We start from the raw sequence: 22,823 nt of genomic DNA, 5'->3' as shown, positions 1-22,823 counted from the left end.
GAGCACGGCTGGCCCAGCAGAGCAGATCAGTGTCGCCCAGCCCACCACGCCAACCGCCTGGGGCCCCATGTATATTTAATGATGTCTATTATTCCTGTTTTGTCTCTGGAAAGGAGCGAGCAGCTGACAGAGAAGGCAGGAACAGCCTGGAGAGCTGAGCAGTGGGCCTGTCCCACACTCCAGCCTGGCCCGAGGCCTCCCAAGGGAGCTTTCGGCCCCTCCTGGCAGCCACACGTACCTGCTGCATCCACTCCAAAAGGTGCACCTCCTCCAGGAAGCCTTCCTTGCCACTCAGAGGTCCTATTAATAAATTCTGGCTCTACACTCACAAGCTGTGTAGCCTACAGCGAGTCACCTCCCATGGAGAACAGCGTGCTGTGGGGGTGGCCCGGTACAGCCCCCGGCATACACTAGGCACTCAGCGAGCACCTGCTGGCCCCTCCGCCCCTGGCCTCTGAGGCAACAGGAGATGCACCCGGCCACCTTGCTGTCACAGGGTAGCCCCTCTGCCATCCCAAGGGCTCTCACAGGGCCTCCTGGGGATGCTGCCTACCCCGGCAGCCAGACCCCTCAGAGGGTGGTCTGGGCCTGCAGACCCTGGCTGACCTCCTGGGCAGGGCCCGTCCCAGCCTTGGTGAGGACCCCTGCGTTCTCCTTGCTGCCCCAGGCTTGGGCCTGCACCATGGGCCCAGGCTACACCCACTCAGGCCGCCAAGCTCATCGCTCCCCCCGCCCAGCAACCTGGCAACAGAGTTCACCAAGCTTACAAAATGTTTCTTAGTCCAAACGGAATGGTTTTTAATCCTTTATTTCAGAAAGGAGAGTTGGGAGCTTAGAGAGAAAATACAGAAAATGCAGAAGCCCCCACCCCAGGGGTGCAGACCCAGGTCCCGGGGTTTTGTGCTGGGCAGGGGCTGCCCTAGAAGGGGGGATGGGGGAGGCACTTTAAGACACCACTCAGGCTGTGGAGGGTGTGAGCTGGGCCTTTGAAGCCACTGCCTTCTGGTTCCCACCATGGGACAGCCCTTTGTGTGTGGGGGACAGGGGAGTTTCATCCTGGGAGGGCCCCCCACAAGCTGGCAGGGGCTGAGGGAGCAGCAGGTGCCCTGAGAGTGACCACTGCCTCCAGGGACTCAGGCAGGCCCAGCTCCCCGCCCGGCACTAAGCGTGCGTCTGTGCTGGGCTGCGGTTGGGGGGCAGCTGGGCCACCTGCCCCCTCACTGCCCAAAGGGGCTGGGGGTCCAGATGCAGGCCCGGGGCCCCAAACTCAGAGCCCCCAGCAGAGGGATCAACCTTGGGAAATGCCCCCATCTTGCCTCTCTGCCCCAACATACTTCATCATCTGCCTACTGAAGAAATGTCCGGAAACCGCAGAGACTTGAGGGACCACTTCCTGGGGTGTGTGTGTTTGCGTTTTCCCTGTTGGGGCGTTTGTGTGTCCCAGTGGGTCCGACTTCCCAGGGAGATGAGGCCGGTGGGCGGGAGGCCCTGGAGGAGACATTACTTCTTCACGATCTGGATGACATCCTCGTGCTCCATGGTGTGGGTCAGGCCCACCCGCTGCGGGCTGTACTTGGTGCTGGTGCCCTGGGCGAGGAATGGGGGCAGAGGGGTCATGTCAGCCTGGACTGGCCAAGGCCAAGGGGGATGTCACTGGAGGAAGGTGGAGGTGTGTGAACAGCAGGGGCCCCAGATAGCAGGACATCCCCAGTGGGGACCATTCCTGATCTCAAAGGTTGGGGAGGCCTATGTCCAGCCTGGGTCGGCATGCACACTCCGTGGAACAGGACAGACACACTGGTCCCCACAGAAGGACAGGGACACTGAGCAGGGAGTGTGAATGCCTTGCTCTGGATGTTGTGTTGGGTCTGACCCCGCCTCCCACCCAGAGACTCACCCACACCAGGGCGTACTTGAACTGGCTGGCGAGAGACCGATGGATGCGGTGGCACTGGAGGACAAGAGTGTCAGATAGGAAGACGAGGCTCCACCCAACCCCACCCGAGCTCAGCCACACACCCAAAGCACAGGGGATGTGCCAAAAAGCAACAGGTGCACCATGGCAGGTGCTCCAACAGTCCAGGCCTTGGGTCAAGAAATGACTCCTGCTTGACTCCCATCAGCCTCCTGGTCCCAGCTGCAAGCGGGTCCCACTCCCACACCTGCCTGGAAGCTGCAGTGCACGGTTAGCAACGTGCCCACAGCCGCCAGAGCAAGGTTGAAGACCTGGCTGCTAGCAGCCTTCCGCCTGCCTCACCGAAACAGATGCTCCTTCAGAATGGGACAGGGTGACAGCTTGGAGTCACCACTGCTTGGTCACTGTCTCTCAGTCCTCCCAGCCCCAGTTGTGGCACATCACCCCACCCCCACCCCCACCCCCTAGACAGCTGTAGGCTGACAGCACTCCTGGGTAGGGAGGGAGGTCCGAGGCGTCCCAGCGCTCTCAGGAAGGAGACCCTGAAGGAGGCAGCCAGCCATTGCCCCGTCGTTGCCACGGTGATGGTGGCAGTCAAGTGGGGCAGGCAGGGAGAAGACTGCAGGGTTGCTCCTCCTCCCACATGCCCACAAGTCTTACAGGTCAAAGACCAAGGGCTCAGCCCGGCTTCCCAGGGGAAGCAGCAGATGTCAGGCCTACAGGAACACTTCCCTGACACAAGAGGGAAGCCAACTGATTCTGGTCTCTTCTGGCCTATAAATGGGTTTTATGTTTTATTCAGCTTGCCCATTCCTAAGAAATAAATTAAACCCACAGGCAGAATTTAAAATGCAGGGTCACCCAGTCACTGGATTCTTTTGAAACCCTGAGAACTTTAGGAGCACTGGGTGCATTGCCATAGCCCTGGGGGTCAGTTACCCCCAGATGAGGGCACTGAGGCACAGGGTGGGGGAGCTAGGGTGTGACCCTGGGTCTGGTTGGCTCGATGTCTACCTGCTTCACCTTCTTTGGGTCTCTGTTGTCAGCACCCAGGTTGTAATGAACTCTGTGGGCAGGGCAGGCCTTTTACCTACAGCTCGTAACACCTGGGACAGTTGAATGTCCTGGAGGGAGGCACCTGGGGAGGGCAAGCTGGAAGGGAGGTGACAATGGAAGGAGCAGGCCTCTGTGGGACACCCCCCACCTCTCCTCACTCTCAGGCCCAGCACCTGCCACCTCTGCCCTGTGCTCCCCTCCTTCACTCGTGCCTCCGGGCCTTGCACCTATTATCCCTGCTGCCTGCAACACCCTGCACTTCTTCCCAGGCACCTGTGTCTACAGCCTGCTGGGCTCCTCGGCTCTCAAACAGGCCTGGGGGATGCAGCCTCCAACAAGGAGCTCCTTGTGCGTGACTGAAGGGATTCAGGAGGGTCATCTGGAGTCTCCCTGGCTCCTGCCTGGCATGCTAACTTTCAAGCCCAGGCCCTGAGGAAGATGTGATGGTCTAGCCTCACTTCTGTCAGCACCTTGAGACCAGAACCCAGAGGCCAGGGGCTGGGCTTGCTGAATGAACGAATGCATGAGACCAGACTGCAGGCCCACCCACCACTGTCCTTCTAAGGGGCTGCAGGGACGGCTGGGTCTCACAGTGTCCCTTGCCTCTATGATACAGATCCTGAGCTTGAGGAAAACGACACCCAAGAAAACAAAAGCCCAGGAGGATGGCTGTGTGACCTGGGCTCTGGACCATCACCTGCTCCTGCAGGGTCACGTTCAGGTGACAGAGCTCTGGACGGGGAAATGTACTCATGCTTCCCAAGCCCAGAGCCTGGGGGCCTGTGCAGGCCCGCTCCCCTGCCTGGGGTACTCCCTGCCCCAACTCTTTTTTTTTTTTGAGACAGAGTTCCCCAGGCTAGAGTGCCGTGGCATCAGCCTAACTCATAGCAACCTCAAACTCCTGGGCTCAAGCAATCCTCCTGCCTCAGCCTCCCGAATAGCTGGGACTACAGGTGCCCGCCACCACGCCCACCTAATTTTTCTATTTTTAGTAGAGACAAGGTCTCATTCTTGCTCAGGCTGGTTGCAAACTCCCAAGTTCAAGCGATCCTCCCGCCTTGGCCTCCCAGAGTGCTAGGATTACAGGCGTGAGCCACCGCGCCCAGCCTACCCCAACTCTACACTGCCAGAGCCTCCTTGTTTGACGAGCCAGCTTGGGTCACCTCCGAGCTGCCCTCCTGACCTCTGTGTAGACCTGGCACCCCACCATACCCCACCCCACCTGTATGTGTGACTTTGGGATTGGGTGCCTGGCATTTGCTGACCCCAAAGGACCCAGTCCGACAGGAACTGGAGCTATTTCATTGAGTGCTGATGCTCAGTAAACCTGTGTTGAGTACAGGAAATATCTGGAGTCATCCTAGGTTGGGGGCAGGATGTTGGGGCAGGGAGGGGCAGGCCAGGCAGGGGGGTTGAGTGGGGGCCATGGGAGGTGGCCACTCTGAGCCCTAGCTAGCTCTGCCACTGAGGGAGGGGGAAGGGGTCTGGGGGCCCCTCCTGGACTCCCAGCTCCAGCCCTACTGCGAGAACAGCAATAAAGAAAGGCCCCAGGGCAGTTGCTCTCTTTGACCTGAACACTTGAAGGGCAGTGGCCTGAGGAGCCCATGGCCCTGGGAGCAGGGTGACAGGACCACTGCTTATGGCATCTACCCAGTGCCAGGCAGCGTGCTGAGTGCCTTCCATGCTGGACCTCATTCAGTGTGGCCTCCCAACTATCCAGGGGCGTGGGCAGCATCCCCCCATCTCGCAGGAGAGGGACGGAGCCTCCGCACGCAGCTAGGAAGGGGTGGTATGGACACGACCCCAGGCTGCCTAAATCCAGAGTCTGCCTCAGCTTCTAAGAGTGAGGAGAGCTGAGCTCAGCCCCGCTGGCTGGAAGTGCCCCAGCGTAGAAAGGAGCCCCCACCCCTTGTCTACGCAGGCCTGGTCAACTCACCACGTGCTCCACAGAGGCTCCTTTCCGGAGAATTATGGCATCCGTGAAGTCAGGCCTCTCTGCAGGGAGAGATGGGGAGAAGATGTCGGCCACACCTCATGGCCCCTGCTGCTTTGTGACTCCTTCCGTAAGGGAAGAGCTGGCTGCAAAAGTCCTTCTGGTGTCCCAAGCCTTGGCCTAACTTCCCCCGTGCTATGCAGCACACCTCGGTAGAGCTCCCTGTGCCACCTTTTACGACCTTGACCTTAACACAGAGAATCAAAATAAATCAAAGTCCAGGATTCACACTGCCTGCCACCCATCAGCTGTGACAGCCCTGACAAAGCACTTGGAGCATCCGAACGGGCAGGGAGCAAGTGGCTGTTGGAGTCTGGTTGGGGACGCTGTGGCTCTCCCCTTGTTGACAAAGTTAGGGTTGATGCAAACTGCCCCGAAGTCAGCTGCTGGGTCCCCGGTGTGTGTGAGTGTGTGGGTACTGTGGGGTGGGGACACAGGATGGCTCCGTGGACTCAGCTGCCTGAAACCCCAGACGTGGGGCCTGCCCCTGAGGGGGAGGTCAGGAGGGCAGTGAGTGCTACAGCTGGTGGGGACTCCAGGCAGCCTTAGGCCACTGCCTTCCCTGACCCTCAGGGAACCCTCAAGACCAGAACTTGGCACTCTGCCCTACGGGCTCAGGCCAAGGTGGAGCAATGCCTGACTTTGAGATGGGAAAAGCGCTGCCGGGCTGGGCCGCCACTGGAGCCTCTGGGTGCTGTGTGCAGGCCTGGCGGCCCCCTGGGCAGCGGGAGGCTTGGCCTGTTTCCTGGGCCACAGGCTGCCCAACTCACGCCCTCTCTTCTTGGTGTAGATGCAGGTCAGGGCCAAATACTCCCAAAGCATCTCCAGCAGGTAGTCCAGGTTCAGCTTCATGCCGCAGCTGCAGGGAGGAAGGCGGCCGGTCAGGCAGGGCCCCCATGGGGTCGGAGGCCAGAGGTCTCTGCTTCTCACTGTTGGAGGGGACAACCTCCACTGGCCTGCATAAGTGCCAAGGCCAGGGTGGCCCCACTGGTGTCCACGGGGAAATAAGCCTGTTATTCTGATGGCAGCTTGGTGCTTCAGCTGCCTCTGATCACCAAACATGGTCACACCCGACTGCTCAGCGTCTCTCCTGGGCCAGCACAGCTGTGCTCTGTGGCGGGCCCGCAGCATCTGTGACTGACTTGGGCTGCTGTGGGGGGACAGGCCAGGGGCCGTGATGGACCATGGGCAGAGGCTGGGAACTCCTGACATCCAGAGCTCACCCCTCCCCAAGAGGAGAGAGGGGCTGCCAAGGGGCCCAGGGCAGCAGCAGGGATTTTAGCATGAACAGGGAAAAACTCAGGCTCTGGTGGCACCCAGTCCTAGGGTGGACCCTGTCTGCAGCAGTGTGACCATGAGTGGCGTCCTGACCTTCGTACAGCTGTTGTGAACAGAAGCAGGTAAAAGTGTGGCCTGTGGGCCTTAGAAATGCTCTCGTGCCCTGAGGATGGGCATGTCCTCAGGCAGCCCCCGAAGGGCCTGGGATACAGCAGGAGGAGAAGAGGAGCTGAGGTTGTTCCGTGGGAGGGACCCTGCTCTTTGCAGTGGTTGCAACACGCACAAAATGCCTGTGCTTGGCCAGCCAGGATCCTCACCCGGCATTCGCACTGGCCACCCTCACTGGGTGTCTGAGCGTCACTTCTGGAAGCCAAGCCTCGCTGTGAAGCTGCCAAGTGCCTTGTTTGAGCTGGGAAACCAGGAAAGTGGGGCACATGAATCCGTTCGCCCCAAAAGAAGAACCCCGCCAGGCAGTAGTGGGTGGACCCTGCCTGCCTGAGAACTTTAGTTCCCTTTTCTTTCTGAGCTGTGGTCAGACAGAAGCCGCACCTTTCAGAGCACCAGGAGAGGTAGGTTCACACCCCTAAGCTAAGAAGCCTCTTAACCATTCAACCTGGGTTGATCAAATCCTTCTGTTTTCTTAACCAGAGCCAGCCCACCAGACATCGCCCACCCTGCCCATGCCCATTCAGGGCTGGATGGGCCAATGCCACCAGCTGCCATCAGGAGGGGCGCCTCCTGCCGCCTCTCCTTGGCCTTGTGACCACGTGCTCTGCCCTGGAGAGGCGATCCCAGCCCCGAGGGCAGTGTGCTGGTGAAGACTGTGCCGGCTTCTGCTCCCCATGGCCAAGGCGGTTGGGAGGCCCGACCTCTGGTTCAGAACCCAGAGATGGGACAGCAGAGCAGCGGGGTGCAGCAGCCTCACCTGATGACCACGCTGTTGGGTTTTCGGGCCAGGCGGTCCACTTCTTCCATGGAGATCTGGTCAATTTTGTTGTAAACCTGAGATTGAAAAGGTGGAGGTGGGTGGTGGGGAAGGGAGGGGGCAAGGTGGGAAAGGCCCTCAGTGGGCCTGCACCTGCCCACAGTTCCTCCTCAGCTCGCCAAGGCACGGGAGCTGAGCCTTCCTCCCCTTGCCGCCTCAGGGCGGCCAGTGCCCCCAGAGGGAAAGGCTGAGCTGGAAGCCTGGCTTCAAGCTCTCCATGTCTGCAAGGCTCAAGCAGCCAAGAGGGAGGGGAGGGGCGGGAGAGTCCCAGGATTTGTGCCCCTCCCAGAAGCCTGCCTCAGCTGTCTGGGCCCCAGGCGCTCACGAAACGCATCAGAGGAATGGCTGAGTGATGCAGGGCCAGGGCTCCCCGTCCCACGTGGCGCCCCTGGGGTGCTGGTGCCACTTACATACAGGCAGGGCATATACACCCGGTTGCCCACAATCACGTCGATGAACTCGTCCGGGGAACAGTCTTCTCGGAAGAGCACTTCTGCATTGAAGATCTCTGCGGGGGTTCAATTAAGGGGGCAACCTGTGTGCCAGCAGCCCCTGTGCCCCCTCAGCGGAGGGCCCCAAAGAGCTGAGCAAGAAATATGTTGGCTGGAAGGGACCTTGGCAGTCATCTGCTTGTGAGACTTTACAAGACTTTAAAGCTTGGGGAGTCCTCTCATTTTCCCTCCTCCAAAGGAACCATAATACACAGAAGTTTCAATCAACAAACTGCTTAAATCTTCACTGTTAGGCAAGGAAAAAGATATGCTTGTTAACACATCTCGGTGGAACCCCGGGCTTCAGTGCCAGAAGCATGATCTTAAAGCTGCTCTCCCCATGCGGGACTCTCCTCTGGGGGGATAGGGGGGGCTGTCCTGCCTCTGCTCGCACACCTCCAGTGACGAGAGGCTCACCACCTGTCCCACCATGAGATAGGTCTGACTCTAAGAGTTTGCCATTAGCCAAGCACAACTTTGCCTCTGGGGCCCCTCTGGACCCTCAGGACCCAACCAGCCCCCAACAATACTTTAGAGCCCTCCACTCTCCCTGAGGCTGCTCCAGGTCAGGAACCCCCGGTCCTCAGAGGCTGTTTCTCAGGACACCCTGTCTTTCTTCCTGATGTCACCTGGCCATCACAGTGCCTAGTACTCAGTGAGGAGCTGGGAAGCCTTTGCTAAGCTAGTGGCTGCAGCCCGGCAGCCTAGAGCTTAGCAGGCACACAGGCAGAGGGAGACAGGAGCTGCCTTGCTGGGCTGCAGCTTTCCTGAAGGCTGCTCAGGTGGATCGGGGGTCTCTGGGCCATGAAGCCTCCTGTCTCGTTAGCCACCCGCTGCCCTGCCACCGCGGCTGCCCTCCCGTTCCTCTCTTTGGAGGGAGGATACTGTATTCGTGCAGGATGAGCTGCACCAGCTTTTCGGAGCACTGGGTCAACGTCACTGTTGAGTTAAAGGAGATGCCGCCACCTTTCTTAGGCTGAAGAAGAGAAGGAAAGGGAGAGCTGCTGACCAAGGGGCAGCGGCAATGGTCCCCATGGCCGCAGGCCAGCGCAGCCCAACCCTGCCGCAGCCCGCCCCGCAGGCCAGAGGAGCCTCACCTTGAAGTAGATGTTGGGCTTGTGCTTGTTGAGGCGGATGCCCACGGACTCCAGCTCCTTCTCCAGCAGAGACCTGGGCAGAGCACCCCACGAGCCCCTCACAGGCTGCCCACAGAGGCAGCTTCCACATCACACAGGAAGCCCCTGCCTACCCAGACGAGAACCAACTCTCCCCTCCCTTCCCAGCACCCCAGAGCTGCAGGGGAGCCTCTAAACTCCAATGCCACAGTTCACGGGAGACTGGCCTGGTGTATAGTCGGTGTGCACAGGCAAGTGGCATGAGCCCCCATGAGGTGACCACACAAGGGTGCTCCTCTGGTCCCTAGGAGCCCCCCTGGTCTGGTGTGCTCCCAGCTGGCAGGCATGGATGAACCATGCTTCTGCCGCTTGGGGCTGGGCCCCTGGCAGGTTCTGGGCAGTGACAGGTCACACAGGCCTCTACAGGTAGGAGCCAGAACCAGGCCATGCTCCTTGGTCCCCAGCTCCAAGATTCTCATGCTGGCTGGGCCCAGGCTCAAGGAGAGGCCATCCCAGGCTGGGTCTCACTGGGTTTAGTCCGTGGAAAGTCCTGCCACTACTCCCATATATGAGAGGGCCAAGCACCCCACAGACCACCCACCATGAGCTGAAGGACACACCGGCCCTCCCCAGACATGTAAGCTTGCCCCATGCCCCACCCCACAGACCTCTGAACCTCTCCCTTGGTGGCATCCAGCATCATGATGACAACATCGGCTGTGCGTGCCACAGCGATCACCTGCCGGCCACGGCCTTTCCCTGGACAGGTGGAAGGGATGTGGTTACACCTTGGCAAGGCAACAGTGACATAGGCAGGACCTGTGTGATCCTGCCCGGCCCATGGCGTCCTGGACTCCTGTCCTTTACAGACCTACCACATGCCATAAGCCACCCCCAAGCTGACATCCTTGGCCTTTCTCTTTAATCCACACGCTGCTGTACTTGTGGAGACTTACTTTAGAAGGAAACCTGGCATCACCGCCATAGGTGCAGTAACAGGATAATGACGGCTGTTTTGCCCTCACCGCTCTGTGTGGCAGGCCCCGGGCTATGTGCACGCACGTCTCCTCACTCAATCCTCAAAACTATGCTGTGAATTCAATATTATCATGCCCATTCTACAGATGAGGAAACTGTGGCTTGGCTTAGAGATACTCAATCACTTGCCTAAGATCACAAAGCTTGTGTGTTGCCAGCATTTGAACTGAGCCTGTCCTTTCTGGAAAACGGGATAACAGAAACGGATCCGTGGAGATCACAACAGCCACACCCAATTCAGCAATCAGTGACAGAGCCCCACCCTGTCTCCCACACGTCCGTCCCTGCCTCCCACCTTGGGCTGCGCCTTCAATGATTCCAGGAAGGTCCAGGAGCTGGATGTTGGCGCCTTTGTACTAGGATGCAGAAGACATAAAAGGTAAAGGGGAGGCTGGGTCACCACTGGGAAGGGCCTGCTTGGACCCAGGACACCTGCAGTGGCCCCACTTGCATGCTCAGGAGCTATAGGAAACGCAGGTGCCAACCCATGGCCAAATCTGAGCCTTGTGGCTGCCTGAGCCTGGTGCAGACCACAGACTACGCGCTCAGCTGCCATCTGCGGAAGGCTGGTGAGATTCCCCAGTCCCACAACACTCATCACTGAGGGTGACACTCTTCACAAATAAATTGCATCCCTGTGGGAGACTCAAGGCCATAACACCCAGCTTCCCAAGGCAAACACCACCCAAAGCTCTGAAGCTTCATGGGAGATGGAAGGATCCAGCCAACCAGCAATTGGTGACCAGAGCTAGGGCGGTCGGGGAACACAAAGGGGCACCAGGCAGAGCCGCCATATGCTGTCCTGACCTCCTGATTCCATGCCCGGCCAGGCGTCTCCAGGGTTCCAGCAGCCAGGATCCCCAGAAGTGCCAGTGCTTGAGGGCAGAGCAGCTCAGTCCAGAGCCTGCCCCCATGCAGGGACACCCACCTTTAGACCTACACATACATGACACATGCAAGTGCAAACGCAAGCACACACCCTTTCGCCTTCTGTGCCCAGCACACCCCACTTACTTCAATGACCCCAGGGATACACGTCAGAGTGGTGAACTCGTAGGATGCAGCCTCACTGGCTGTGGAGGTCATCAGACTCAAGAAGGTGGACTAGGAGAAAGAGGAGGTCATTGCACTGAGGAGTCTTATCCCAGCCTTCTGGGAGAGTCTTTCGGAACTGAGTGCCTGCTAGGTGCAGGCGACTTGGATGGGTGTGAAAAGAACCGCCCCAGCTGGGAGAGTTGCCTCTGGCCCTGCACAGGACGGGACAGGCATCAGAGGGCTCCTCCTATGTTCCTTGGAGGCCTCAGCCCTGTCTTTGGTGGACAAAGAGACTTGGTTTCTGCAGGATTCTTTTTTTTAGAGACAGGGTGTCGCTCTGTCGCCCAGGCTGGAGTGCATTGGTGTGATCAGAGCTCACTACATCTTTGAATGCTTGGGCTCAAGTGATCCTCCCGCCCCAGCCTCCCGAGTAGCTGGAACTACAGGTGCACCACTGTGCCCAGCTAATTTTTAAAAATTTTTTGTAGAGATGGGGTCTTGCTATGTTGCCCAGGATGGTCTCAAACTCCTGACCTTAAGTGATCCTGCTGCCTTGGCCTCTCAAAGTGCTGGGATTACAGGCGTGAGCCATGGCGCCTGGCTGGATTTCTCACATAAATCAGGAGCCTTTCCCTGGCCCCACACAACCCTCCAGACCCTCCTGGCCCCAAAGAACTTAAAGCAGGCAGCCCCACAGTACTGGTGAAACCAGTACCTAGAAGTGCTGCTCACCTGAGGAGGGTGTGAGATATATGAGTAGATGGCAACCTCCCAGTCTGAGGCAGAGACATCCCGGTAGTTGGCAGGAGAGAGGCGTTGTGGGGAGCAAGGGGGGATGCAGAGGATCTGGATATGACCACTCAGGCCACCATTCACTGTGGCTGGGAGTCGGAGAGACCTGGCTTTGGATCCCACCTCTGCTGGGGGACCCTGGGACTGGGCAAGATACTACATCCTCTGAGCTTCAGGGTCCTCACATGCAGAGCGGGCATCAACCCGGTCCCTACCTTGAAGGACTGTGGCAGGGATTAAAAAGATAAGGCCCAGCGAGTCCTTCACTGGAAATATGGTAACATCTCAGCGATGGATGCTATGGTCAAGAGGGCCTGCCAAGCAGTGGGCAGAGCCAGGAGGGGAAGAAGCCCAGCCCTGTGCCTCCCACTCCATCCTAATCATCAGGGCCCCAGGAACAAGGAGCCTGAGACTGAGAAGCAACAGAGCCAACGCTGCCCAGACCCTGCCTCCTTGCTGGCACATCTGCCTTGCAAGCCCTCAGATCTCTGAAACCCAGGATGGGACGTGTGAAGGAAACACACTGAGTCCTCAAATTCAGAAACCCTCAGCCTTGGGGAGCTCCTGAAAACTCGAGAACAATGAAAACCTGGTGGAGGAGATAGATATGGATAGATGGAACAGCCCTGAAAACAATGGCTGCTGAGACACCAGGCAACCACCCTGGGGGACACCCCTGATCCTGTCTAGCCCCCATGGGTGAGAAGCCTGGCCATCCCATGGTGGGAAAGCCTGTATTCCCAACACGGCAGGTGGGATCTGGCACAGGGCTCAGACCCCAAGGGGCACGGCCCTTCTTAACTACAGTGGCTTCTAGCAGTCAATCACCTTCCCTCTTTCTCTGATACACATACCAATTATATAGGCAGAGGGTAAAACCAACAAAACAAAACGTTGCCCAGCCTGCAGCAGGTACTCAAGAAATGGTAGCTGTTACCAACGTCCCCTATGCTTGGCCCCAAGTAATGGGCTCAATACACATTCTTTTAGCTGTACTGACTTAGAAGCTGCTCCCCAGCATCTGACCCAAGTGCCCTGGCCGTGGCTCACGTGGTCTGTATTCCAGCAGCCTCTCCACTGGGCTCCTTGCTTCCACCTTGCCCTGCGCTGGCCTGCTATCTGCACAGCAGCCAGAGTGGTTCTGTTGAAAAGTAAGTCAGCGTCCAGACTGTGGTTTCTAATATTCTCCAATAAAAGGAACCAGGGCTCCTTGGAGAAATGGCTGATTCTAGGCCAGGGCAGAAAATACACAAGAACCTTAAGCACCTTGCAGTGTCAGAAAGTGAGGAAGTGCTGGAAGAACACAATGATGGGAGTATGTCCAAGAAGCCAGCTGAAATAGTTCCAAAGCTAGAACAATCTGAACATGAAAAGAACATGGTATGGTATTAGACCCCAAAGCATAAATACCCATGAGTACATACTGATATCAACAAATGATTGAATAAAGCAAATGAATGGGAGAGAAGAAACAAATCTCTCATGCAGAAGAATTTCAAACAATTTATGTAGACACAAGACACACCCACCTCATGTAGGTATGAGTCCACACCACTAAGTGTGGGCTGCCCATAGTGACTTCCCTGCCAAGAGTACAGAACGGCAAGGGGAGGAACCTGATGCACACCTCTTCAGCCAGGTGGTCAAGGTCAACAGCAACACCGATAACTCATGTTGATAGCATGTACCCTTAATATGTGATAAAAACAGCACTTTACCTCTGTGGTTTTCCTCTCTAAACCACAACCCCACTCTAACCACAAGAAAAAAACATCAAACCCCAATTGAGGGACTTTCTACAAAATACCTGACCAGTACTTCTCAAAACGGTCAAGGCCATCAGATCAAGGCATGTCTAAGAAACTGTCTAGAAGAGCCTAAGGAGACATAACAACCAAATGTGATGTGGGGTCCCAGGGCAGAAAAAGGACAGTAGGGAAAACCTATCCAAATAAAGTATAGACTTGAGCTATTAATAACAGATCGCTGGGTGGTGAATGGAGGCCTGTAATCCCAATACTCTGGGAAGCTGAAGTGGGAGGATCACTTGAGGCAAGCAGTTCAAGACTAGTGTGGGCAACATAGCAAAATGCTGTCTCTACAAAAAATAAAAAAATTAGCCAGGCCTGGTGGTGCATTCTTGTAGTCCCAGCTACTTGGGAGGCTGAGGCAGGAGGATCATTTGAGCCCAGGAATTTGAGGTTATAGTGAGCCACTGCACTCCACCCTGGGCAATAGAGCAAGACCCTGTCCCCCTCTCCCCCCCAAAAAATCAAAAACCAAAAACCCAGATCAACATTGATTCACTAGGTGTGACAACTATATGATGTAAGATTTTTAACAACAGGGGAAACTGGATGTAGGGTAAATGGGAACTCTGCACTATCTTTGCAATTTTTCTGTAAATTTAAGACTATTCTAAAATACATTTATTTTAAAAAAATCAATCAGATTATGTCTCTTTTCTTCTCAAAATCCCACAATGACACTCATCTTACTCACCACATAAATGTAAATCAATATGCATTTTACATTACACTGAGCAGCTTTCAGAAGAAATCTTCTAGAAAACTGCAGCAGCTTCCACTTCACTCTTCACTCCAAGCCAAAAGCCTCCGGGCAGCCCACAAGGCACTGCCTCCGACTGCTCTCTCCGCCACTCACTCAGACCAGCTGGCCTGGTACCCTGGGCACCATCTGAAATGTTCTCAGGCAGGGCTCTACAAGCTCCTTCACTTCCTTCAGGCTTCTGCGCAAGTATCTGCTTGACAGAAAAGCCTTCCCAGACCCCAGTGTAACCAGTAGGACCTCTGCCCCCGTCACTTGCTGGCCCCACTCCTCATCATGTGACACGCCCCATTTACTGTCCCTTCTCCCTGAGAATGGGAGTTCTATGTGGGCAGGGAGAGAAGCCTGTCTGGTCCCTGCCACAGTGCCCAGCACAAAGCACATACTCGATAAACGTTTGTGCACGATGGCTGAGTTGGGAGACTGCGTGGTGCTATTTCTGTCGGAGAGAGGAAAGAATGTTCTCTGTGTTAGGACAATGAACTCGTGGGACCCAACACTGGGGGAGGCCGGGTCTTCTGTCCCTGGAGCTCACCAGAAAGGCGCTGGGGGAGGCACAGATAGTCATCTGTTTGGGAGATGACCTCCTGCCTTCCCCGACAAGGCCCGCACTGACCATCACTGACCTTACCCACAGAGGGGAATCCAATCAGCGCCACACGGGCATCACCTGACTTCATGACATCGAAGCCCTCTCCTTTGGATGAGGCAGATTTGGATGGTTCTAGGAGCTGGGCCCGATACTTGGCAAGTTTTGCTTTCAGCAGGCCCAGATGATACTCAGTGGCTAAAGGATATAAAGGAAGAGAGAAGGTTAAGTGTCCAGAATCTTCAAGCCCGGTAGGTCAGATGGGACCCCACAGATGACCAAGTGCTGGCTGGGAACATCGGAACCACATGCAATCATCATCAAGGAGACCGGAAAGAAAAACCACTCGTCTGCTTAAGAGGCCCCCTTAGCTTCTCACTTCATTTAGAATAATATCTAGTCTCCTTGTTGAGACCTCACCACTCTATGTCAGTGGTCCTCAGTGGGGGCAGCACTACTCCCTGGGGAGCATTCTGGAAATTCTGGGGGATGTTTCATGTTCACTCTGATGGTGAAGTCCTCACTGGCATCTACTGGACAGGAGCCAGGGAAACCAGCTGCCCTACAAGATGAGTCAGTCCTGCACAGCCAAGCACTGTCCAGAGCCCCACATGACTGCTCAGGTCCCAGAGACACACAGAGGGAAAAGCCGGGTTGGGATCACCAGGGCCTAGAACCCAGCCCTGTTCACATATGAACACAGGGCATTTTTTGCAATGTTAATATACACTGAAATTTCTAGGAATGCAACTCCTGTGCACATAGAAGGGAGACTGTATTTGAAACTTTACCTCAAGCTGCTCACTCTTCTGGGATACCAAGCTGTCACAGCAATGCCTCTTGCAGGATATGTGAGTGGCCAACACAACACACTTGCACTGGTCCGTGTCGTGCCTGCCACATCCCTGGTGATTCTACCCAGAGGTGGGAGCAGCTCACGGCTTCATTATAACTTCACTACGTTTTGGCAGCACCCCAGCATTTACGTACGTATTGCAATAAACACTATTTCCATTATAAATTACTCTCCTTTTTCTCCTACTTTATATTACTATTAGGGCATTACATTGATTTTTGCCAAATTCTGTGGGTATATAAGTTACATTATTGATGGGGAATTTCATCGCAGAACAATAAAAGGGGCATTACAAAATCTGCTATAAAACGGGGCTGTGGTTAAGACTGGAAATCAGGACCCTAAGTAACCTGGCCCCTGGCTACTTCAACTCGTCTCCTACCACTCTCTCCTCCACTGCACTCCAGACACAGGGCTTTTTTTTCCCCAGAACATGCTGACCTCACTCCTGCCTCAGGACCACTGCATTTTCTATTCCCTCCACTTCAATCAGATCTTTCCAGAGCTGGCTGCTTCTCACCATTAGAAGTGCAGTTCAAAAAACACCTCTTCAAAGAGGCCTCCCCTGCCCAGCCTTGCCGGGCAGTGTCATACAGAGTGTGAGAGCTTGTATTGGAATCTCATCCTGCCATTACTGGCCGTTTTGCTTTGGAAAAGTTACTTAATCCTCTTGTGCATCAGTTTCTTAATCTACAAAATAGGGATGTTAACAGTAATAACTATTTCATCAGATTGCTGTGAGGCTTAAAGAAAGCACTAGGAACACTGCTTACTATAAGCACCCAATAAAAGTCGGCCATTATTATCCACAGTAAATCCCACCCCTCTGCCTCATGATCTTGTTTACTCACTTGATGGCCCTTATCACTTTTTGAAACTATTTTGTTTCTTTACTTCCCTGGCTCCAAGAGGTCAGGAATTGTATACTGTCATGTATCCCCAGATTCTGGCACAGGGCCTGGGTGCTCAGGAAATGTCTTAGCAAGAGAATGAGTGAACTGATGGTGGTGAGAAAGGGTCAAGAATGGGTTCCGCAATTGGCAGGTTCACACAGCCCTTCCGTCATCCTAGCTCAAAATTGTGAGCACCTCTGAGGGAAAGGACTAAGTCTTGATCACCTTTACATCCTTTTCATTCACTACTGCCAAAGCGGCAGCATCTCTAGCCTCCCCTAGGCCTCCCTGCTACTTTCTTTGGGGCTTATAGATAACATTCCACATAGCAGCCAGAGAGAACTTTTTTTTTTTTTTTTTTTTTTTTTTTTTTTTTTTGTTGAGACAGAGTCTCACTTTGTTGCCCAGGCTAGAGTGAGTGCCGTGGCGTCAGCTTAGCTCACAGCAACCTCAGACTCCTCGGCTTAAGCGATCCTACTGCCTCAGCCTCCCGAGTAGCTGGGACTACAGGCATGCGCCACTATGCCCGGCTAATTTTTTCTATATAGATTTTTAGTTGTCCATATAATGTCTTTCCATTTTTAGTAGAGACGGGGTCTTGCTCAGGCTGGTCTCGAACTCCTGACCTTGAGCAATCCACCCGCCTCGGCCTCCCAGAGTGCTAGGATTACAGGCGTGAGCCACCGCGCCCGGCCTTTTTTTTTTTTTTTTTTGAGACAGAGTCTCACTCTGTTGCCCGGGCTACAGTGAGTGCCGTGGCGTCAGTCTAGCTCACAGCAACCTCAAACTCCTGGGCTTAAGCGATCCTACTGCCTCAGCCTCCCAAGTAGCTGGGACTACAGGCATGCGCCACCATGCCCGGCTAATTTTTTGTATATATATATTTTAGTTGTCCATATAATTTCTTTCTATTTTTAGTAGAGACGGGGTCTCACTCTTGCTCAGGCTGGTCTCGAACTCCTGACCTCGAGCGATCCACCCGCCTCGGCCTCCCAGAGTGCTAGGATTACAGGCGTGAGCCACCGCGCCCGGCCCAGAGAGAACTTTTAAAACAGAAATCAGATGAATCTCTCCCCTGCTTAGCACGCTCCACTAGCTCCCACTGCCCTAGAACACAACCCAGTGTCTTTCCCATGACCTCTGGGGCTCTGTATGATTGGCGCCCTCCTCTCCCATCACTGCACCCCAGCATCAGACCTGTTGATCCCTGAACACACCAAGTTTGCTCCTGGCTCAGGGCCTTTGCACTAGCTGTTCCTTCTGCTAGGAATAGTCTTTCCCTAGATCTTTGCATGGCTGGTTCCTTTTTCTCATTCATGTCTCAGCTCAAATGCCCCATCCTCATGGTGGTCTTCTCTACCATCCTACCTAAGTAGGCCCTGGCCCCACCCCACCCCCAACACTCTGCTACATTACCCTAGTTTGTCTTCGTAGCATTTATTGCTTGATGAAATTATCTTATTTATTTGGTTACTAGTTTACAGACTGTCGACTAGAAGGTCAGATCCAAGGGCAGCGATGTGCCTGCCTGGGTGTCCACTGCTTTAACCACCGTACCTAGCACGTAGTATAGGCTCAGGAAGGACTTACAAAATGAATGAGTCATAGAAGCCCCCCAATTCCTCACTCTTCAGACCTAAATGGAGCTAAGGGAGGACAGACACTAAGACCAGCCACCTAGCATGTCTTGCTTCCCACCCCTGCAAGCCTGAACCTCACAGGACTGGCCAGGCACTGGCCTAGCCAATCGCCTGTCTCATTACTCCACACGCCCCCTGCTGATCTACATTGTTCTTACTGTCCCTGGACCACACCAAGCTTTACTTCAGCAGTACCTCCCATCCGGAATGCCTCCTAACAACCAGCTCAAGTCCCACTTCCTCCTGGTGTCACCATTCTTCTCACCTCTCTTCTCTGAGCTCCTCCAGCCCTCATAATCTGAAGTCCAGATTTGGTGCTTTATTGTGTGCTATCTATGTTACGGTGTTTATTTTAAATACTGAGTGCCCACCCTGTGCCCAGTGCTTTGCAAACGCCATGTAATTTAACTTAGCTGTGAGCTAAGATGGAGCAGGGGGTTATTGTCCCCATTTGTAGATGAGGACATTGAGGCTCCAAGAGGTGAAGTGACTTTCCAGGGTTTCACGGCAGATACGTGGTGGAACCGGGGTTCAAACCCAGGCCTTCCAGACTCCAGAGTCCTGATTCCCTAGAGGTCTCCTCCTGCACCTCCCAGCGCAAAAGGCATCAGCACGAACTCCCCAGGCCTGGCCATTGGGAGCCTGGGGTTTGAACACCAGCCCTGCCTTTCTCTGGGTCAGATGCTTGCTCAGCAACTCGGGATTTCTCTACTCGGACACCCGGTCTGGCACTGATCAGATCTCTTGGTGGCCATTTGCCGTCAGACCGGGGCGTGAGAATCGCTCCCTCCTGGCCCTGCCTTGGGCGCGATGGGCGTCCTCAGCACTTCTCCGGCACTTCTCCGCGGCCTCCGAGCCTGCCCCGGCTCTACCACTGGAGTTGTTCCCCCATTTTCCAGACAGGAAAACTGAGGCGAGCAGAATAGAAGGCCCCGCCGGGCCGGCCCTCACCCTTGTTCTTCTGCGTCCGAGCGATCTCCTTCTCGATCTCCGATATTTTCTCCAAGATCCCCATGGCAGCGGCAGAGCTGGGGACGCCGACGGCGACGACCGCGGCACCGAGAATTCTGGTCTGACAGCAGCAGCAGAGCAGTGCGCGCCCGGAAGCCACGGAGAACAGCGTCCTCGTGGGCTCCCGGTGCTCCCGGATTCACAGTCCGTGCGGGCGACGTCGAGCGCAGTGCCAGATACTATCGGTTCCGCCTGCCGGGCGGGCCCGGCTGCGACCGCTAGGCGGGGCGGGGCCTGGTGGGGGCGGGGCCGTGTCGTACTGGGCCCGGCTAAGACTGGCAGGAGCCGGGCGTGGAAGAGAGAGACTCTCCCGGTGATGAGCCCTGAACTGCGTGTCCCTGGGTGCAGCTGACTTTGATAGTGTAAAGGAAAAGGGCTAAGCTGAAAGCCTGGTGGCCCTTATTTTGCATCGAGGTTAAAAGCGAATCTCCATTCCCACCTTAACCAAGCGCTACCTGCTATCAGATGCCTCCCGATATGGTGCGCTATAAAGTAGACCGCATCTCCTATGTGGGATTCTTGCCAGAAATACCGTACCTGAGTTTAGATATGAGTTTAGACACGAGGAAGAATCAGATGTGGAAAGTGAAACATTTCATAAGGCAAGTCGCCTAGACTCTTCAAAATTGTCAATGACTGGGAGGAAATAGGCAAGGGAATTGTTCTAGAGTAAAAGGTGTAAAATACAATGTGTGGAACTTGCCTGGATTCTGGGTGAAAAAATTGAAAAAGCAGCTATAAAAAGACATTCTGATCTGGGCCTGGTGGTGCTCTCCTGTAGTCCTAGCTACTCAGGAGGCTGGGGTGGGAGGATCGCTTTAGCCCAGGAATTGGAGGCTGCAGCGAGCTATGATTGTGTCACTGCACTCCAGCCTGGGTAATATATCCTGACCCCATATCTAAAAGAAATAAATAAAAATTTAAAAAGAGACATTCTGAGGACAATTGGGGGAAATTTATGGATTGGATAGTGAATATTATGGAGATATTGCTAATTTTCTTGGGTGTGATTATGTTGGAGAATGTTTTTATTCTTAGCAGAGGCACACGCAGGATTTAGGGGTTGTTTTAGTATGCTTGGGCTGTCATGAAATACTATAGACTTGGTGGCTTAAACAGCAGATAGTTATTTTCTCACAGTTCTGGACACTGGAAGCCTGAGATCAGGGTGCCAGCATGGTCAGCTTCTGGTGAGGGCTCTCTTCCTGGCTTGCAGAGGGCTGCTTTCTCAGTGTTTCCTCACATGGCCTTTCCTCAGTGCGTACTTTCAGAGAGCAAGCTCACTGGTGTCTCTTCTTACAAGGCCACTAATCCCACCATGAATAGTACGGTACCCCCATGAACTCATCTAACCCTAATTACCCCCAGAGGCCCCATTTCCAAATACCATCACATTGGCAGTTACGGCTTCAATATGTGGATTTGTGGGGGACACAGACAATCAGTCTATAGTAAGTGTGAAAGTTCATGATGTCTGCACCTTGCTCTCGAGAAGTTCAAAATATGTATGTATTTAGAGAAAGCATACTAAAGTAAATGTGGCAATCTCTTCACAATTGTTGAACCTGGGGGAAGGGTATGTGGGTACTATTGAATTATCCCTTTCACTTTTCTGTATGTTTTTAATAAAAAGTTGGGGAAAAGGAACAGGTCCTTGGAAATCGTACTACCTGTGTTCAAATTCCAGGTTCATAACTGTGTGAGCTTGGTTAAATTTCTTAACCCCTCTGGGCATGTTTCTACATCCTAAAAATGGGAATAATGTGGTTGCTATAAAAATGAAATTAGATAATGACTGTAGAGCACCTGGCATATAGTTTGCTTGCTCATAAGTTCTCTTTGAAAGCCAGAGCCGTTGGAAGTCACTTCTCATCTGTCTCTCATCCCTCCTCAGATTCAACCCATATTTATTAAGCACCTACTATGCACCAGGCTATGGGCCAGGTAGGAACTTGTGCAAGCTTTGACCTTGCCACTCTCACCTGCATTTTACAAACTGAGGTCACATGCTATGCACAGTGGCCCGGTGCTCAAGCTATTCCATGGCAGGGCTGAGATCTGAACCCAGAGCTTTCAATTCCAAGTGCAGTGACCCCACAGTAATGTGACAGACTGTAAGGTAGAATATATATGTTGTTTCTGTAAGCAAAGAAGATGACAGAGGTGAGAACAATCTGGGAACTGGAGAGGTCTGTGAAGATGTGGAGGCTTGAAGGGCCCTGGTCCAGGAGTGGGTCTGTAAGTCCTCTCTGCCTCCAACTGCTATGTGACGTGGCTCTCGGGGTCTCCTTTACCACCACCCCTGTGCCCACAGAAGCATGTTCACTTCCAGTTTACAGTTGAGGAAATGGAAGAGTTTTGGAAAACGACTCACCTTCCAAGAGTCCTGGCATCTTTACCATTGTATCTGCTTCTGTGACAATCCTTGTGGGCCTTGGTTTCTTCACAAGTAACATGGAAATTGCGCCTATGTCAAGGGTCATGGGAGCACATCAAGCTTCCTCTAGGCAACTGCCTCTCCTGCTAGCCTGGTCTGGGTCCTCCAAACCCTAACCTGGGAGGCCAACTATAAGCCTCGCTGTTCATGCTGCCCAAGGAACCCTCGAGATGGAGTTTATATGTTTCTGGAGAGGCTGCTACTAGAACTATAGAAACATTTGATTTGTGCATCAAAAGACACTATCAACAGAGTGAAAAGGCAATCCACAGAATGGGAGAAAATATTTGCAAAAACAACCTGATTAAAAAAAATGGGCAAAGGACTTGAACAGGAAGTTAGTGTTTAATGGGTGCAGAGTTTCAGTTTGGGATGATGAAAAACTTCTGGAGATGGAGGGTGGTGATGGTTGCAAAATGTGAATGTACTTAATGCCGCTGAATTGGACACTTAAAAATGGTTAAAATGGTAAATTTTATGTATATTTGTTATATATATTTTACCACAAGAAAAAGAAAGCATTTCAGAACAAATTCTGGCAAAGTGGCTGGGGGTAAATCTGGACTTCACCCTTTACAATTACAATTATCTAATTGGGACAGCATTCCTCATTCAAATCCATTCATTTATTGAACAAATATTTCTAGAGCACCTATTTTTTGCCAGATGACTCCCACAAGGATGGTGCTTGTCCCCACCCTCTGTGAACTTGCGGGGTGCCCGTGGGAGGGTCAGGTAACCTCTCGGGTCCACCACCTCACTGTGGAGTGGAGGGATGGAGGCAGTGCCTGTCTGCTCGATCGAATTGACTAACAGAGCTGTTGGCCATTCAGCTGGTATTTGGTGGGCATGACCCACTGGGTCCTGTGGATGGAGAAATGAATGACACACCAGCCCTGCTCTCAGGGAGGTCAGAGCTGGGCTGGGGAGCTAGATCAGTGAACAAAAAGATGGGAAGTCCACAGCAAAAGATAGAATGGGTACAACCCTACTGTATGTGAGAAACGGCACATTATTTCTTTTTTCATGTCAAATGGGTAATGTGCCAACATCATAACATGGTTTGAGGGAGGCACATCTCACCTATGATCGTGAAAACCCAACCATCACACTTATGAACTACAAAAGGAT

At 53.9% G+C, this 22,823-nt stretch overlaps 1 protein-coding gene and 1 non-coding gene across 3 annotated transcripts; both read right to left on the bottom strand.

Annotated features, from left to right (window-relative positions):
• Positions 1 to 794: 794 nt before the first annotated feature.
• On the bottom strand, positions 795 to 19,375 carry DRG2 (developmentally regulated GTP binding protein 2). Of its 2 annotated transcripts, none has more exons than XM_069481929.1 (13): positions 19,196 to 19,375; positions 14,893 to 15,053; positions 10,886 to 10,975; positions 10,167 to 10,227; positions 9,502 to 9,592; positions 8,816 to 8,888; positions 8,604 to 8,694; positions 7,638 to 7,735; positions 7,168 to 7,244; positions 5,735 to 5,823; positions 4,908 to 4,966; positions 1,898 to 1,951; positions 795 to 1,587 (listed from the first exon to the last, which is right to left on the bottom strand). In XM_069481929.1, the coding sequence occupies exons 1-13, from the start codon at positions 19,257 to 19,259 to the stop codon at positions 1,501 to 1,503; spliced, it is 1,095 nt and encodes a 364-aa protein (XP_069338030.1). In that variant the 5' UTR covers positions 19,260 to 19,375; the 3' UTR covers positions 795 to 1,500. The 2 variants fall into 2 exon arrangements, with proteins under 2 accessions (XP_069338030.1, XP_069338031.1); XM_069481930.1 differs by having other exon boundaries at positions 1,914 to 1,951.
• A 3,344-nt stretch (positions 19,376 to 22,719) lies between these two features.
• LOC138392791 (small nucleolar RNA U13) lies at positions 22,720 to 22,823 on the bottom strand. The gene has a single exon (XR_011235062.1). It is a non-coding gene; the product is annotated as a small nucleolar RNA U13 (small nucleolar RNA).

Source organism: Eulemur rufifrons, chromosome 9 (assembly GCF_041146395.1).
Source record: "Eulemur rufifrons isolate Redbay chromosome 9, OSU_ERuf_1, whole genome shotgun sequence".
In the NCBI taxonomy this organism is placed as follows: Eukaryota; Metazoa; Chordata; class Mammalia; order Primates; family Lemuridae; genus Eulemur; species Eulemur rufifrons.
Note: the sequence above shows the minus strand (reverse complement) of the source record. Positions and strands in the feature narration are given on the sequence as shown.